This window comes from Zosterops lateralis, assembly GCF_965231275.1.
Source record: "Zosterops lateralis genome assembly, chromosome: 2".
Taxonomy (NCBI): domain Eukaryota; kingdom Metazoa; phylum Chordata; class Aves; order Passeriformes; family Zosteropidae; genus Zosterops; species Zosterops lateralis.
Window position 1 is genome coordinate 82,779,247 of NC_139763.1, and position 16,136 is coordinate 82,795,382.

The following is a 16,136-nucleotide window of genomic DNA, read 5'->3' on the forward strand; positions in this document are numbered from 1 at the left end:
TTCCCATTAGCTTGGCTAGAACTTTGTAAGGTCCTTAACATGATTTTGTGGGAAGAAGCAAGTGTGCCAAACAAGCTGTTCTTTGGGGAATTTTGTCTCATTCATATTTTTTAAAATCTGTTTTTCTCAATGCAACAGAAACTTATTTACAGACAAAACACATAGAGTCTCTAGCATATAGATTTATATTTGTTTAATATGGAGGACAAATTGCTGCCCTGGAGGCTGACAAACTGTGGGAAATCATAATGTGTTCTCTAGTAACTTTGGTATAGAGCTGTACTGCTGCAGTCTGAAATCGCAGTGCAGGGCTTGAGGAGTTTAGCACTGCAGTTTTTCATATGGATTAATGAATAAATCCCTGAAGACATTGGGGTTTTATGAGTTTTCGGTCCTATGAGTTTTATTTGTTGACGAAAACCTCCTGCAACACGTGGGAACAGCACAGCTTTGCAGCTTTTTTCTGGGACTCTGTCACATCTTGACCAGGAATGTCCTCACCAGGAAAGCGTTTACTTCTGTGAGATTACACTGTGCAGGATCAGGTCCCTCTGGAACAGGGTCTTTGTCATGTTCCAGTTTTGCTCAGTCTTATGTTGGTGTAAATCAAAAGTCACTGAGAAAAACAATAGAAATGTAATTCAGTGAAGAAAAGTTACTTGCACAAAACAAAAGAGTTCCTGATAAAACCTCATTAATAGTAGGGACAATTTACGTTGTAATTGAATTAGGGGACCTCATTAAAGATGGTTCCCCCAGGAACTAAAACAAACACAAAGTTGAGTTGCTTAATTATCTTTGTCTTGAAGTTTTTAATAGTGTTCCCAGGCTCTGTGGGAGAGGAAGGAAGAACAATAGGAAATTATCAGAAATCCAGTTATCATTTTGTAACAACGGGAGATGGCTGAGATTGAGGGATTTTTCAACTAGTGATTGTGAACTCAGAAAGAGGAATAGACACTTTGAGAAGAGTTTGTAAATCACAGTCAACAAAAGGTTTGCCCAGCAATAACTGCTGAGAAGACACAGAGGGGATTCTTCTTTCCAGGTTTCAGAGATGTCTTTCCCATACCCCAAAGCATCACAGGTTTGGGTTTTTCCTAAGCTTGAGAGCACAAACACATCCAAATTAAAGGTAATATGAAACTACAAGACTTTTTATAAGAGAAAATAAAGAATTACCCTCTAATGTCCCTCCTTCACTCTTTTTTTTGCAACTAATATTTTCAATACAGCTTTTCCAGGGTGAAGTGCAGTGCCTGTCAGTCTATCCACATCAGGGAGAGAAGCTTGGGTAGCTGAGAAGGAGCACTGTGGAGAAGCTTATGAAGTCAGCTGGAGTCAAGGAGGTCACTGTAGGATCTGATCTCTGTAAAAAAAATCTTTCTCCATGTATAAAATGGATTTTTTTTCTGCTGTTGCTTTCTGCTCTCCAGCCCATGTGCAGTCTCAGTGGGGATTGGTTTGGCTTCTGGTGCTGACCTCTTATGGGAGGAATTTTGCTTGCAGATAGTCAAAGTCCATCCCTACCATAAAACTGGACATGTGCAAATATCTATAGAAAACACATTACAGGAAAAATCTGTATAGAATGAGCTTGTTAAGTTCCCTGCCTATTAGGTCTTCCCTAGCCTGGCTGTTAACAAAGTAATTGTAAAGAAGTAGATTAACTGCACGTGTTCTTGCAGCCTGAAATGGTGATCCCTGTGTGTCTGTATTTCCCCCATGTGCCCTTCCAGCACTCCGCTCTAGTCAGACTAGGAAGTTCCCAGTTCCAGGGACTGTTGCCAAAGGGTTGGAGATGTTCACTTGTTTACTCAGCTCAGAGACTGCCAAACCAGCTTTTATTTGCATGGATGAAGGATGTGGTCCCAGAAGTTTCCTGAGAACTGCAGCTGGAGTCCCAGCATCACAGAGGGCAGTGTCTTGGGACTGTATAAACTGCATGAACCATTTGGTCTGGCCATCCAAGAAATCCCACAGCCCTCCCTGTGCTGTGGCTGCTCGTTGCTCTCTGGAGCACATACATAGATGCAGTAAGCCAAGCATCTTTTTTGCTCCAAAAAGATGCTCAGGAGCTGGAGATTATCTGAGTAACACCAGACTCTAGATATTCTACCCCAGGTAAAGGATAATTCAGCCCTTGATTAGGCACCCATTACATTAAAAACCATTTTCTAATACCATAGGAACCATCATTTGTGTCTTTATTCCCACCTACAGAAGGCTGCTCTATAACAAGTAAATTATAAACACAAGCCTTGCCAGCATCCCCCCTGCTTGTATCCAGCCCTGAGTGAAACGCCCCCTTCTCACTGCTAGAAAGTGCAGGCAGTGATAAAACTGATCATTATCTGTGAATTGGCTTCACCCTTCAGTTTCCAAAATAAATGGCTTTTATGGGATTGAACTGCAAAGAGGGACCTACCACGTAACAGACTTGTTGCTGTCAGCAATAAGAAAACAGAAGCATTTGAGGTTATTTGCAGTAAGCTTTTCTCAGAACAAAACCCCTCACTTAGCCTCTATATAGCGTGAAGCCTTGTGGGCAGCTGATATTTTTGCCTTTGTTTTTGGTTAGTGACATAGCATCTGCCCTCTCCATGCCAACTCATTTCCAATACATTTAAAATTGAATTGGAACACCTGGCTTTAGCTCTGCAAGGTTGTGGCTCATCATCTAATCATTAGACCTTTCAAGACCAGAAAAAGAGAGGCACAATATGGCTTTCAGGCAGTCTTTTAAAAAAATCCAAGTCTAAAAGCTTTAATCTTAAACATAGCAATACCTCAGTGAATTTGAGCTTTTGATCTGGGGCAGAATGTGTTTCCAGGTTCATTTCACGCTGTGCTGTTGCAGTGAATATAACCACCTCACCATGGGGTCCTGCTCCTAAGCCTTCACAGAAACTTCAGAAAACAGCCTTAATGTTGGAGCTGGCAATTTCTGTTCTGCTCCCAACCCTGCCACAGAGGCACTGTATGATGGATAAGCTCTGTAGTGAGAAGTATTTCAGAAATTTAACTGGTTGTGAAAGCAGTAAGTTCTTCATCACACGTTTGCGATTGCTCCGGTATGAAGATGCTTATACTGGTATAGCTCGTTCAGATAAATGCAGAACTGCAACTAAGGCACAACTGCAGTGAGTTCGAGATCTTGTGTGTCACTATTGCCATGCTTAGCCTTGGACTATTAACAGCACAACTGTGGTTGTGTTTAAACAGTTGGAGCTGTTGGAGCAGTTTGAGCTGCTCCTGGTCTTGAGGGATGGTTGGACATGTCATTCAGAGGCAGAGCCCAACCCAGAAAACAAGAATGGGTTACTATAGTGGCCATTCAGGCTGTCATTTCTGTAAGGCATCATGGTATTATTTTGAATAGAAATGAGATGAAATACAGAAAGTTTTTCTTGTATTGGATGTGTGATCATTTGATGAAATATTAAAACTTCTCACTGTTTTATTGTGTGGAAAATCACTGAAAGGACTTTATTTCCTATTGAAAAATTACCACAAGAAGATTTTCAGTGGTCGAATGCAGAAATGCCTAGGATACTGTGTTTCTGAACCTTTTCAGAAGAGGTTCACTGCTGGTTTACTGTGTTTGCTGGTTTCACTTCTGTTCTAGGGTATGAGCAGGGGTCAGGTCTGACACCTGATTGGCCAATCTTTGATATGACTTTCTCTATACAGGCAAGTAGAGTATTTACTGACAAGTATTTCCATCTCCCATTATCGGTCCTCCATGTGCAAAGGTCACAGGAAGTAAATGGTTTGAAATTATATTCTTTTTTACCCATTCATTGTAGACAAACTTTGACATTCACAGTAGCTGTATTTTCCCTGTTGTGATATAATATTGGCAATGTAAAACCAAATACTGATGCAGAGCTGATGTCCAGTGTTGATCTTAGTCGAGTACTTCAGAAGTCTCCAGCCTGGAGAATGCAGATGATTACAAGTTTTCTGATGAGAACTTGTTGCTTCTTTTGTAATTCAGAAATTATGACTTACAAAAACTCAAACTTTATCTTGTGGGAATGTACCAGTTCTGCTATGAAACTCATTTGGGGGAAAGTTTCTCTTGTCCAGGAAGGAAATTGGGTCAGATATGTCAGGATTCCAGCAGAAACAGGCATGTCCTGGGTACAACATTCAGCAATGACCATGGAGACCTCAATGCTGTTTCTGGGCTTGGCAGCAAATTCCTGACCTCCTGCCTCCCAGGCAACTGCTGACTCCTCATCTGCTGGCTGGAAGAGAAACATTTTCTCTCTGCGATGCTCTTACAGCAAAGATTTTTGAAAATACTTGACTCTATCCTTATTCAGAGCAGAAAAAAAATCCTATGAAAATGCTTGTGAGATAAAGATTGTTTTCAGCTATCCTGGAGGCTGAATAGCTTCTCTAAAATAGATGAAGACTTTTTTCTTTCTTTTCATTTGTGCCAGTTTGTCTTTTACTAATGAAAGGAGTGTCGCACTATGTATGTACAAAGCGTGGATCTGGCAAACAGGAAAATTAGTTTCAGTCCTTCCCTCTGTCCTGGCACAGGTTCCTTGGCATTGCTGATAGTTTGGCAAACATTTTTTGCCAGCATTTGAACCACTTACAAGTGAACGGCTCTTCCAGCAGTTCATTCCCACAGCCATATGTCCCCTGTGGCTGTGCCCAGATTTGCCAATGTCTGTGGAACCATCTGTGGTATCATCAGCCAGGGGAGCTGCTCTGAGATCAAGTGACACAATTATTTTTGAGCCAGGTACTTCCTCTTGCTGATTAACTGTGTGACTGCACACATGCTTGAGCTGGCACAGGGATTGGAGCAAGCAACAGGAGTGGGGGGAAGGTTGCCAAAGCCAAGTTCAAGATTATGTCCTCAGTTTTTTCTCTGGCAGTGGTAACAGTTATTTGTCATAGAGAAATGTTAAATCCATGGTAGAAAACAGCAGTTTAACAGCTATGCAGCTCATTAATATTTTGTCAAGCATGTGTGTGTGTGCTTGAGTAGATGTAGTTCAAGAATTACAGATTTTGAATATTTCACTACCAGCTGTTCATCAAGATATGAACAGTTTGTTAGTTACGAGTGAAGTTTTCATTAGGATTTAAGCTCCTCAGACACCTTTCTGCCATCCTGGTGTCTAATCTGCTATCAGCATAGCAGAAATACCCTTAATTAAAGACTGTTATAATCTCCTTCACAGACTGCAGAATGCATTTACCATTGCTGTTCAAAAGGCTGAGTCCAGCATAGGGCACAGCTGGTGGTCTGGAGCATCAGCCCCTGCATGCATGGGAGATGCATGGGACATGGCCAGGTTTCTGCCTAGGAAGCATGTCCTGACCTCGTTCTGTAAGAGCAGGGTCATCCTACAAAGTCTAGCAGTTGAGCTCCGGCTGTGGGACAGCATCAGTTACTAAATAAGACTTGTGGCACTCTGTGTGCTACTTGTATTTAAAACAGAAGGTTAGCACTGAGAAAGCATCCTACATGGCCTGTCTGTCTTCTGCACCACTAATCATCCATTAATAAACTGTATCTGCTGGTAAACTAGTAGATAACTGAAGTGGATGAGTTGGGTATACTATGCACTACCCAAATATAAGTCTTTGCTATCTGGAGGTTAGCAGATGTGAAGCCCATCTACAAGAAGGGCTGTGAGGATGATCCAGAGAACTACAGACCTGTCAGCATGACCTTGGTGCTGAGGAAGGACATGGACTAGGTTGTCTTGTGAGCCATCATGCAACACGTGCAGGACAACCAGGGGATCAGGTCCAGGCAGCATGTGTTTGTGAAAAGCAGGCCCTGCCTGACCAAGTTGATCTCCTTCTATGACAGTGACCTGGTTAGTGGATGAATGAAAAGCTGTGGATTGTTGTCCACCTGGACTTTAGTAAAGCCTTTGACACTATTTCCCACTGCATTCTCCTGGAGAAATTGGCTGCTCATGGCTTGGACAGGGGCACTGTTTGCTGGATAAAAAATTGGCTGGATGGCTGAGCCCGGAGAGGTGTTGAATAGAGTTAAATCCAGCTGCTGGCTGGTCACCAGTGGTGTTCCCCAGGGCTCAGTAGTGGGGCCAGTCCTGTTTAACATCTTTATCGATCTAGATAAGGGAGTGAAGAGTACTTCCATTAAGTTTGCAGATGACACCAAGTTGAGTGGGAGTGCTGATTTAATGGAGGCAGGAAGGCTCTGCAGAGGATCTGCACTGGCTGGATTGATGAGCCAAGGCAAATTGTATGAGGTTCAACAAAGTGAAGTGGTGGATTCTGCAAGACCAATGACATCCTGGCCTGGGTCAGCAATGTGTGGCCAGCAGGACCAGGGCAGGGATTGTCCCCCTTTACTCGGCACTGGTGAGGCCACACCTCAAATCCTGTGTTCAGTTTTGGGCCCCTCACTGCAAGAGAGACATTGAGGGGCTGGAGCATGTTCAGAGAAGGGCAACAGAGACATGCCTGGAGCACAAGTCTGATGAGGAGCAGTTGAGGAAGCTGGGGGTGTTTGTCCTAGAGAAAAGGAGGCTCAGGGGTCTTGTTGCTCTCTACAACCACCTAAAGGTGGTCTCAAGGGACAGTCTCAAGTTGCAGCAAGAGGGGTTTTGTATTGGATATTAGGAAAGATTTCTTTGTGTGAAGTGTCATCAAGCGTTGGAACAGGCTGCCCAGGGAAATGGTGGAGTCACCATACCTGAAGGTATTTAAAAGCCATGTAGATGTCGTGCTTATGGACATAATTTAGTGGTGGACTTGGCAGTGCTGGGCTAATGGTTGGACTTGATGATCTTTGGAGTCCTTTCCAACCTAAATGATTCCATGGTTCTACACATGTTATGTGACTTAAAGAAGTGTGATTGCTGTGCTTCCAGGAAGGACATGGAAACTAGGCATGAGCTAATGAAGTAATATAAAAAGAGTATGAAGAGAAAGAAACACTAAAAATTTGTACACTGTGAAGTCGAAAACACTAGAGAAATTCAGATGGCAAAAGAGTGTGAGTCATTAAAGCACTGCAGGTGTTGGACAGCTAATCCAGAAGCTGCAGGTCTGGGTGGTCTGGACCCCACACTCCCTGCAGGGCAGGACTGCCTCCAGGCCCTCAGGGGTTGCATGCTGCTGCTTGCTTTCTTCTTGGATATCCTAGCTGGTAGTGCATATTATGCCATTTGAATGTGCTTTCCTTTTTTCTTCCCAGGGAATGGCTTTTACACTTGAAGAAAGGCTACAGCTGGGAATTCATGGGCTTCTTCCTCCTTGCTTCCTGAGCCAAGATGTTCAAGTCCTTCGTGTGCTGAAAAACTTTGAAAAGCAATCTAATGATCTAGACAAGTATGTCAAAAACATCTTATTTCCTCTTCCTTCCCCCTTTACTTTTTGGTTCTTTAAAGCCTCAAGGAATAATTGTGGATTCTGCTTCAATGTACACATTTCCCTCTGAATCACTTTTTTCCAGCTGTCCATACCCTCCAGCAGCAGAATCATACAGTAGTTCGGGTTTAAAGGGACCTTAAAGATCATCTAATTCCAAACCCCCTGCCATGGGCAGGGACACCTTCCATTTGACCAGGTTGCTCGAAGCCCCATTCAATCTGGTTTTGGACACTTCCAGGGCTGGGACATCCACAGCTTCTCTGGGCTTGTGCCAGTGCCTCATCACTCACACGCAAAAATTTCTTCCTAATATCTAATCTAAACCTACCCTCTTTCAGTCTGAAGCCATTCCCTCTTGTCCTATCAATACATGCCTTTGTAAAAAGTCCTTCTCCAGCTTTTATTTAGGCCCTGTTTAGGTACTGGAAGCTGCTAGAAGATGTCCCCAGCACCTTCCCTTCTCCAGGCTGAACAACGCCAGCTCTCTCAGCCTGTCTTCATAGGAGAGGTGATCCGCCCTCTGATCCTCTTCTTGACACTCCTCTAGACCTGCTCCAACAGGTCTACTGATGTTATTTTTTTCTAGCACTACATTACTGGAGAGTTCTGGTATACTTTGGGTAGAAGAAAAATGCAGAGCACTGAAGGTAGAGTGAATACATGTAGTTCATGTACCTATCTGTATGCTCCCCAATACATCCACATTGGGTGGAAGAACAGAAAAAAACTATCAGAATGTAGGAAAAAATAAAAAGAAAACAAAAGCAATACTGTTTTGGCTAATCTTTCTGAGTTTTCATCGCATCCAGTATTGTTCATCAGGGTTACTGATGGAAGGTGCTGTTTGATTCCTGGTGTGATGGACAATAGGGTTTGCATCTCCATCTCTCTCAGCTGCCGTTCATCTGAGGACTGAGGCAGCAGGACTCTAACCCTGTAGACCAATTGCACTGGCTTTTCTGTGTCACAAATACCTGTGTTGATCTTGAAAATTATATACTGATAGCTGTGTGTGATGCCTTTTGATGCAAATTTCAAAATTCTAAGGTTGTGCATGGGTGTTACATCCAGCCCTACTGAGTCTTTGTGAGCTGTCACTGAGGATGGTGGAGCTGGCCGAGTCCTCTGGGAAATTTTGCTCTAAGTACCTGCTCATGATGTAGCACAAAGGAGTGTCAGGGCTTGGGAGAACTGAGTGCATACTGAGTTTTTGTATGACTGCTTTTTGTGAAACTGTGAACAACCATAAATACTGATATATAACTTTTTTTTATTACTTTCAAGGTATATTATTCTTATGACATTGCAAGACAGGAATGAGAAGCTTTTTTACCGAGTACTGACCTCTGATATCGAAAAATTCATGCCCATAGTTTACACCCCAACAGTTGGCCTGGCTTGTCAGCAGTATGGTTTGGCTTTCAGGAGACCACGGTGAGTGAAGAGACTGTGTTGGCATTTTTTTTAATTTCATGTGAATATTTCTTTTGTATCAACACCATCTTTATGTGGGTGGCCCGAAACATCTAAAACTCAATCCCTCATCAAAAAGTGAACCAGCAAGCAGCTTCATGTGTGTACATTTGATTATGAGTTGGGGAATTGAGAATAGCCCTGACTTCTTCCTATAAACAGGGAACAGAGTGGTTTTGTTCTCAAACAATGCTGTACAGTCCCAAAACAGCTTGCTGAACTTAGGGCTGCACCCCTCCCCATCTGCTGTCTCAGGAGCACTGAGTGCCCTCTACAATGCTGTTTGAGTAATTGTTGGGTTTTGGATACATTGTGCTGATTTTGAACTTTTGTATGCATATCCACAAACTACCCCACTAGAATCATCTTCATAAATGATGCTCTGCATCAGTGCCCCTCTCTCTGCTCAGAACAGTCACTGTATAAATTCATGCAACATTAAACACTCTGTACCATGTTGGAAAACCCCATTCTGCATAATTCTTTTTAATGATTAATGCTTAGATAAATCCCTTGTTAGCTTTCTGAAGTACATTTTAACCTGGCCTGAAAATTCAATGGTATGGTTCAGTTTTCTTTGCAGGCTTTTAATTTTTTTGTCCTTGAAATGTACCAGTAGTCAGATGAATATTTAAGCTTTTACTATAGAAATTTGCAAAGTAAAGGAGTGGAATAATACCATTTTCAAAGCATTTCACAAGCTTGAGGTTTGACTGCAGTTTCAGCTGAGAGTAGTGCTACAGATGGGGCAACTGAGGCAAGTTCTACTGAGTCTAGGTCACAGGGAGTCCCTGAGGCACACCTCAAAGACATAAGGGCTGTGTGGACAAGATAATTAATAACATTTTATGTATAAGATTATCTTGGCAAACATGCTTGTTTCCTGCTTGTCATGAAAATTCCCAGTAAAGCCAGGGTATTCCTTCACATGAGCTGCTCCTCAGGATTGCTTTTTGGCTTGTGTCTGTGCCAGGTAATTGTGTTGCCCTGATGTGCAGCTTGTGGATCTGCTGGGCTGTGGTGAAGTCATTCATCTGTCCAAGCCTTGATCTTATCCCCTCCTCCTCCTCACTGTGTCCTCCTCACAGGAAACCAGAGAAGGATCTGCTCTTTGTATAGGGGGAGGACCCTAACTTCTTCTGGGCATGAATAAAAGATAAGAGAGCCCAGATTATGTCTCCAGGTGTTGAGCTGTGAGCACTGTCAAGCAGAGAACAACACATTGCTGGTTCTCAGTTAATCAATATTAATGCAGCAAGTGTTGATTCTCAGGTAATCAATATTCATGCAGCAATTCCTGCTATACATCCACTGTGTCTTTGCCTCCCAGATGCCTTTTCCTTGCAATAAGTTAAAACAATATTTGGGAACTTTGCTTCTTTTATTTTCCATCCAGTGCTATCTTCAGGAAAACAGGGATGTCTTTCCACATACTAAACTCTTTCTGCAGTTGTTTCTGTTGGAGAATTCCCCTTCCTGTAACTCATATCTTTCTCATGTTTTAAATCCACATTATTTTACCAATGTGATAGGAATGTCTGTTCTCATAGTCCAGCAGTTTTGCTGCTAAATTTGGGCTGGGTCTACTCTGGATTCCAGCCCATGGCTTCTTCAAGAAAGAGCAAATGGCCATGTCCTTGGTACACTGGATTTCCTGTGGTGGGGAGTTTGTTTCTCTGAAGATACAGAATGAATTTTAGCCTAGTTTCAGATTTGGTTGCAATCAAGGTTGTTTTAGCAGAAGAACATTTTCGTTGTGAAAAGAGCTGTTGTATCATGTGAAGTGATGAGACTAAAATGGGAAGTGTAGATATGTGCTATTTTTTTAAAACTGACTCTTACTGTCTTGGAGTATATATTTTCTGTCCTGGAGCATATTATGTACGTTAGGAATTGGCCTGCAAGACGTAGCTCATAGGTAGGATGTCAATATTTCTGCTAAAATCTCCATTTTAAAACCTCACATTGTGCTCCAACATGGATGGATGTACCCATATAGCACAGCTTATTTTGCAGTCTGTCTGTGGCCACAGCAGCAGCAACCTTTGGACACAATTAACTTCTTCCCCATGCTGGGATCTTTCTCAGCCCCATTAGTGCTTGGCTTTATACTTGAAGATTGAGCCTGGAAAGATTACAGTGCACGTAACTTGCTTACAAAGCAGCTCTTGTATATCAGCATCTGAAAACAGTCCCAAGATGTCCAGCAGGGCTTCTCTCAGAATCATTTATCAGCACATTTATCTATGTTTACATGGCAGCAAGTTTTGTTTGTCAGATACTGTTGTTGTAATTGCAGGACTCAAATGCCTGTTTTCCCTTTCTTAGTCTTTATATACACACCCTTAAAGGGTAAACCTCTCTAACCTGCACTTTTATGGGGCCAGTGGACAGAGTTCATCTTCCAGGTCAGGGCTCCAGCATACTCCCTGCTAGCAGATTTATCTGCTCCAAATGGAATAAGACACCTGGTGTTCTTTTCTTTCAAAAAACTCTCCAGCCAGCAGTCTAAATGAACAGGCTTTCTATATTTAACAGTAGAAAAGAGCTTCTAGGAACAAAAACACATGCAAGCATTCAATTCTTCTCATGCTTATCTATGATGCCCACAGTTTCCCCATTTCTCCTGGTGAGCCAGGCGTACCTCCTGATGCCCCAGCAGGTTCTCTGCCTTCCCCAAACTCCTATTGCCTTTCTCTTTACTAGTTGCTTTAAATTCTTCAGGCATGGTATTTTTTTTCCATTGACCTCAGACTTCTTCCTATGTGATTAAGCCTCAGAGGTTTAGAATTACTGAAATAGAGGGGGGACCATAAAATTTATAAAAATTACATCCAGTCTCTGTTGCCTAAGAGCTATGAAGTTTTTGCTGGAAGGTGTCTATGTTGAATATATATTTCCTATCTTGTTTTCCAGCCAGCTCCCTGGTGCTTTAACAATATTTGTTTATTTAAAGCCATGTAATAAGCATTACAACCTTTAGGCTAAAGTACAGTGTCATTTTTATTTGGAATTTTTGAAATAAGAAATATAAATTATTATGTAATTTGTAAGTAGAGGTTAAAGTACTAAGCAATAGCACCTCTTTTGCAGTAATGATTAAGAGCCCTGTCAAAACCTCTCTTCTGTGATCAAACCATATTAAATAAGTGCAAAAGAAGAGTACCATGTCCAAAGAGAAGTCTTCCTAGGCACAGGTCCTGTCTGCAGCTGTGGCCAGTAACAGGAGGAGTACAGGACCAGGATAGGCAAGCATGCTCACTTCTTGGGGACTTCTCAGGTTATACTCCTTCTCATTTTGTGTCTTGTGGTTGCAGTTTTGTTATGAAAATGCATTGCTCTTTTTGAATCGCAAGTTCTGTAATGGTGGTGAGGGGATCCAGATGTATGCACATTGTCAAGGCCAAAGGATGTGACTGAAAATAGAGTCCCAAGGCGACAAGACTTGTTTCATCTAAAGAATATATCTGTTGCAGTGTATGATGATCAAGGGTGAACCAGACTTAAGGGAGATTTCTTGCAGAGTTGTACAGCTTCAGATCCTATGTCTGCACATATCCTCATTGGAAGTTGGTAGAAGGAAAGACTGAAATGTACCAGAGCATGGCTTGCAACTTTGAGACACTAAATGAAGGAAAGAAGGAGGAATCTTGGTTGTTTGGTCCCATTACCAGAGTCACCATTTCCTTAGGAAATGCTTCTACCACCTTTATAAGCTTTCAGACTGTGGTTGAAAGTCCTTTTTGATTTAGAGTAAGGATACAAAGCCTCTACAAAAAAAAGTGCATAGTAGTATTTTGATTTCTTTTCATTTTTTGCTCTTTTTTTTAATGTAAAATGCACTTAATGAGTACCATGGGGGTCCTTGTGGAGCACAGGACTGAGCACGTGCAATGCTATTTAAAAGGTATGTTTTAAGCCTGAGGATCTCTTTTAATTGTGACAGTATCTTTGAAAGAGACTATACTTCTTCACAAAGAGATAGTAAAGAAGAATCTTAGGGTGCAGAATTAGAGTTTTATTTCTTCTGTGATGGTGAGGGATAGTTTATTACAGTGGCATATGACCACAGTCTCTCAAGACACTGGTTAATTCATAAACATAGTGATGTTTGAAAGTATAGAGTTGTCAGCTGCTCTTCAAAAGCTTTTGGCATCCCCTGAGAGTAGGACTGGAAAGGGTGGTTTTATCACCATTGGAGAAAGGTTATGAGAACAGAAAAAACTTGCTTACCTAAGTTCACTTTTCTTTTCTTACAAATGTAAATATCCTTGAGAACTGCTTGCAGAACAATGCAAAACATGTTGGGATTAAGCTGAACCTGGGGAAAGCTAACAGGATGCAGATGGTGTGAAAATTAAGTCTGACAGAATAATGATCTGTGTCTCTGATGAAAAATGAGTAAATGAAACATCAGTCAGTCTACAGAATTATCTTGTCAGCAGGTCTGGCTCTGATGAGTGACTTTTTTTTGTGGTGGTGTGCTGTCTGAGCAGCAGGAGGGAAAGTTACCTTCCATTTCTGGTCACTTTAGGACCAAAGAAAATGGAATTAGAACAAAAGTGTGAATCCCATAGTCTTGTCCCTAACCACAGAATTGTCTCCATTCTCTCTTCTATAAAACATTGGAGACCAGAAGTGAGTGGAACACTGGGGTTTGGATTGTTGTCCTGAAAGCTTGTTTTGAAACCCCTTTAGACAATCTCTACTTCTTGTAACTTCTCTTGTTGCCACCAGCCTGGTTCAGTCTTCTTCCAGAGGCAGCTGAAGTCAGTGCATGAGAAGAGGAATGTGTTTAACAGTTGTTTAGGTAACACTGCCACAGCCACCCAAAGACTGGTCTTGTAAATGACTGAAGGAGAGAGAATATCTGTGAAAAGTCTCACAGAGACGTGTAGTCAGGAAGCCCTGAAGAGGCTGTCAGGACACAAGTGGGAGACAGTCGTTGGTATGGGACAAGATTATTGAATGAGGGGGTGAAGACCATGGTTGGAATAGGTGAGGAGAAAGTAGCTCATGCAGACGGAGCCCAAGGCTGCTGAAAATAGCTTAGCCTGTTTGGAACTTCTGAGAGCTGGAAAAGTAATTCAAAGGTTCCCACTTGCTCTCTCTCTCCCCACTTTCTTCAGGCAACTCTTTTCAGCATGCTGTACCCCTATCCTTGTCCCTTCTCTGTTTCCACTTCACTGAAGTGTTTTTTAAAATGTGGAGACAAGCAGAGATTGGTTTGTGGGCATACAGAGAGAAGAGCTGGTATATTGGTCCTGATCTAATGTTCCATGCAGGCTGGGGAATGGAGTGGACACTGTTGGTGTTGTGAGGCTGTAACACACTTTCTACATTGCAATGAGTAAAAAAGGGAGTAAAAAAGGACTTAGCTCTGTGTTTTCATTAGAAGAACAGTCAGTGCTCCTTGTTCCATGTCTGCAGTCCTCTCCTCTCCTCTCCTCTCCTCTCCTCTCCTCTCCTCTCCTCTCCTCTCCTCTCCTCTCCTCTCCTCTCCTCCCTTCTCCTCCCTTCTCCTCTTCTCTTCTCCTCTTCTCCTCTTTTCCCTTTCCTTTTCCTTAGAAAAATGTGTATGCACTGGCTCTAACAACCATGAGAAACTTTCATGGGCATGAGGTAAAACGTCAGGCCCGCAGAAGTTAACAGCAGATCTCATGTTAATTTATGAAGGTCAGGCTTTCTGCTCCTGTCAGAGGTGATTTAGATTTAAGTCTGTCGAAATTCCCTGATTTGCCAGGAGAAGCTCGAAGGAAGAGGTGGAGTTGTCCAAAAGAAATAGGTTGACCTGGTGAAGGAAATACAAGAGAATGTGTTCTCTTTTGATCTGCCATAAATTCATGCTGCTGCCACAAGAAACAACCCCACCTCAAACAAAAAATGCCAAAGACAGGGAGGAGGGAGACGAATTATTTAGAATAATGAATACCAGGATGTAAATTTCAGGGGAAAACATTCCTGACTATCATGAAAACCTTGGACAGCAGTAAACATTGGGCTGTGGAACAGCCACAGATTGTGCTCAGAAAGCCAAATGTGTCCTGGGCTGCATCCAAAGCAGCGTGACCAGCAAGGCAAGAGAGGTGATTCTCCCTTCTATCTGCTCCAGTGAGACCTGCCTGGAATGCTGTGCCCGGCTCTGGGGCCCCCAGCACAAGAAGGAGATGAACCTGTCATACAGAGTTTGGAGAAGACCACAAAGACTCTCAGATGGCTGAAGATCCTCTCCTATGAAGACAGGCTGAGGGGACTGGGGTTTTTCAGCCTGGAGAAGGGAAGGTTCCAGGGACACCTTATAGCACCTACAATACCAGGAAAGCTGGTGAGGGGCTTGCATGAGGGCATGTAGTAATAGGATAAGGAGCAGTGGTTTTAAACTGAAAGACAGTAGATTAGATAAAAGAAGTTTTTGACTGTGAGGGTGATGAGGCACTGGCATAGGTTGCCAAGAGAAGCTGTGGATACTCCATCCCTGGAAGTGTTCAAGGCCAGGTTGGATGGGACTGTGAGTAACCTGGTGTAGGGGAAGGTGTCCCTGTGCATGGCAAGAGGTTTGCCATGATTAGGTGGTCTGCAATGGCTAAATTATCTTTAAGGTCCCCTTCAGACCAAACAGTTCTGTGATCCTATGATTCTATGACCTGTAGAAAAGCTGCTGCTATTTTCTGTATTTGCTGCAATTTATTGCAAAAGTTAGATTTTTTTTATTAGATGGATTCACTAAAAGTATACCAAATTATATTTCATTTATCTGGAAGCTGATTTCTCTAGTATTGTCAAAATAATCTTTCTTTTCTTTGTCAAAGTTTGTACTGTGTTCATTCTTGGGGCTCCCTGCCATGCACGTTAAAAGGGAAGGTGTGAGTCTCGGAAGAATTTGCACAGCACAGGAAGGAAATATAATCAGGGTAGGACTTTTTTTAACTTCCCTGGGGTTTTTGATCCCACCTTAACCTCTGCACTATCAAGTAAAACAGAATACATTGTGTGCTTAGCAGTGAAACAGATAAGGGCTCCTTGGTCAAAATCAACTGAGCAATAACACTAATTGACCATCTCAGCGTGTTTCTCTTTGTAATCCTGTAATATTCCAGTTTCTGAGATACTTCCAGGATCCAGCACACAGTTGGGTGTAGGACTGAACCTCCAAAAGGGCAGAGGAAAATCAGGGCTGAGTCAAATTTTCCTACACTTAAAATTGTTTTTGAACAAAGAATATCAAGCCCCTTGAGCATAGTGAACTTAAATGCCTGGTCTTCACCCAGCTGCATCTGTAAATG

General features: G+C 42.4%; 1 protein-coding gene across 4 annotated transcripts in view; it reads left to right on the plus strand.

Moving 5' to 3' along the window:
• The window catches only part of ME3 (malic enzyme 3), a 120,675-nt gene that overhangs the window by 57,047 nt on the left and 47,492 nt on the right, over positions 1–16,136 (plus strand). For 3 of the 4 annotated variants that reach the window (XR_014592465.1, XM_083883378.1, XM_083883380.1), the window contains exons 2-3: positions 7,205–7,338; positions 8,665–8,814. Coding sequence is in view for 3 of the 4 variants with exons in the window: in XM_083883378.1 (XP_083739504.1) it covers positions 7,205–7,338; positions 8,665–8,814 (284 nt within the window). In the remaining variant the exon portion in view is untranslated. The remainder of the gene's footprint in view (positions 1–7,204; positions 7,339–8,664; positions 8,815–16,136) is intronic. The other variant, XM_083883379.1, reaches the window with a different exon arrangement.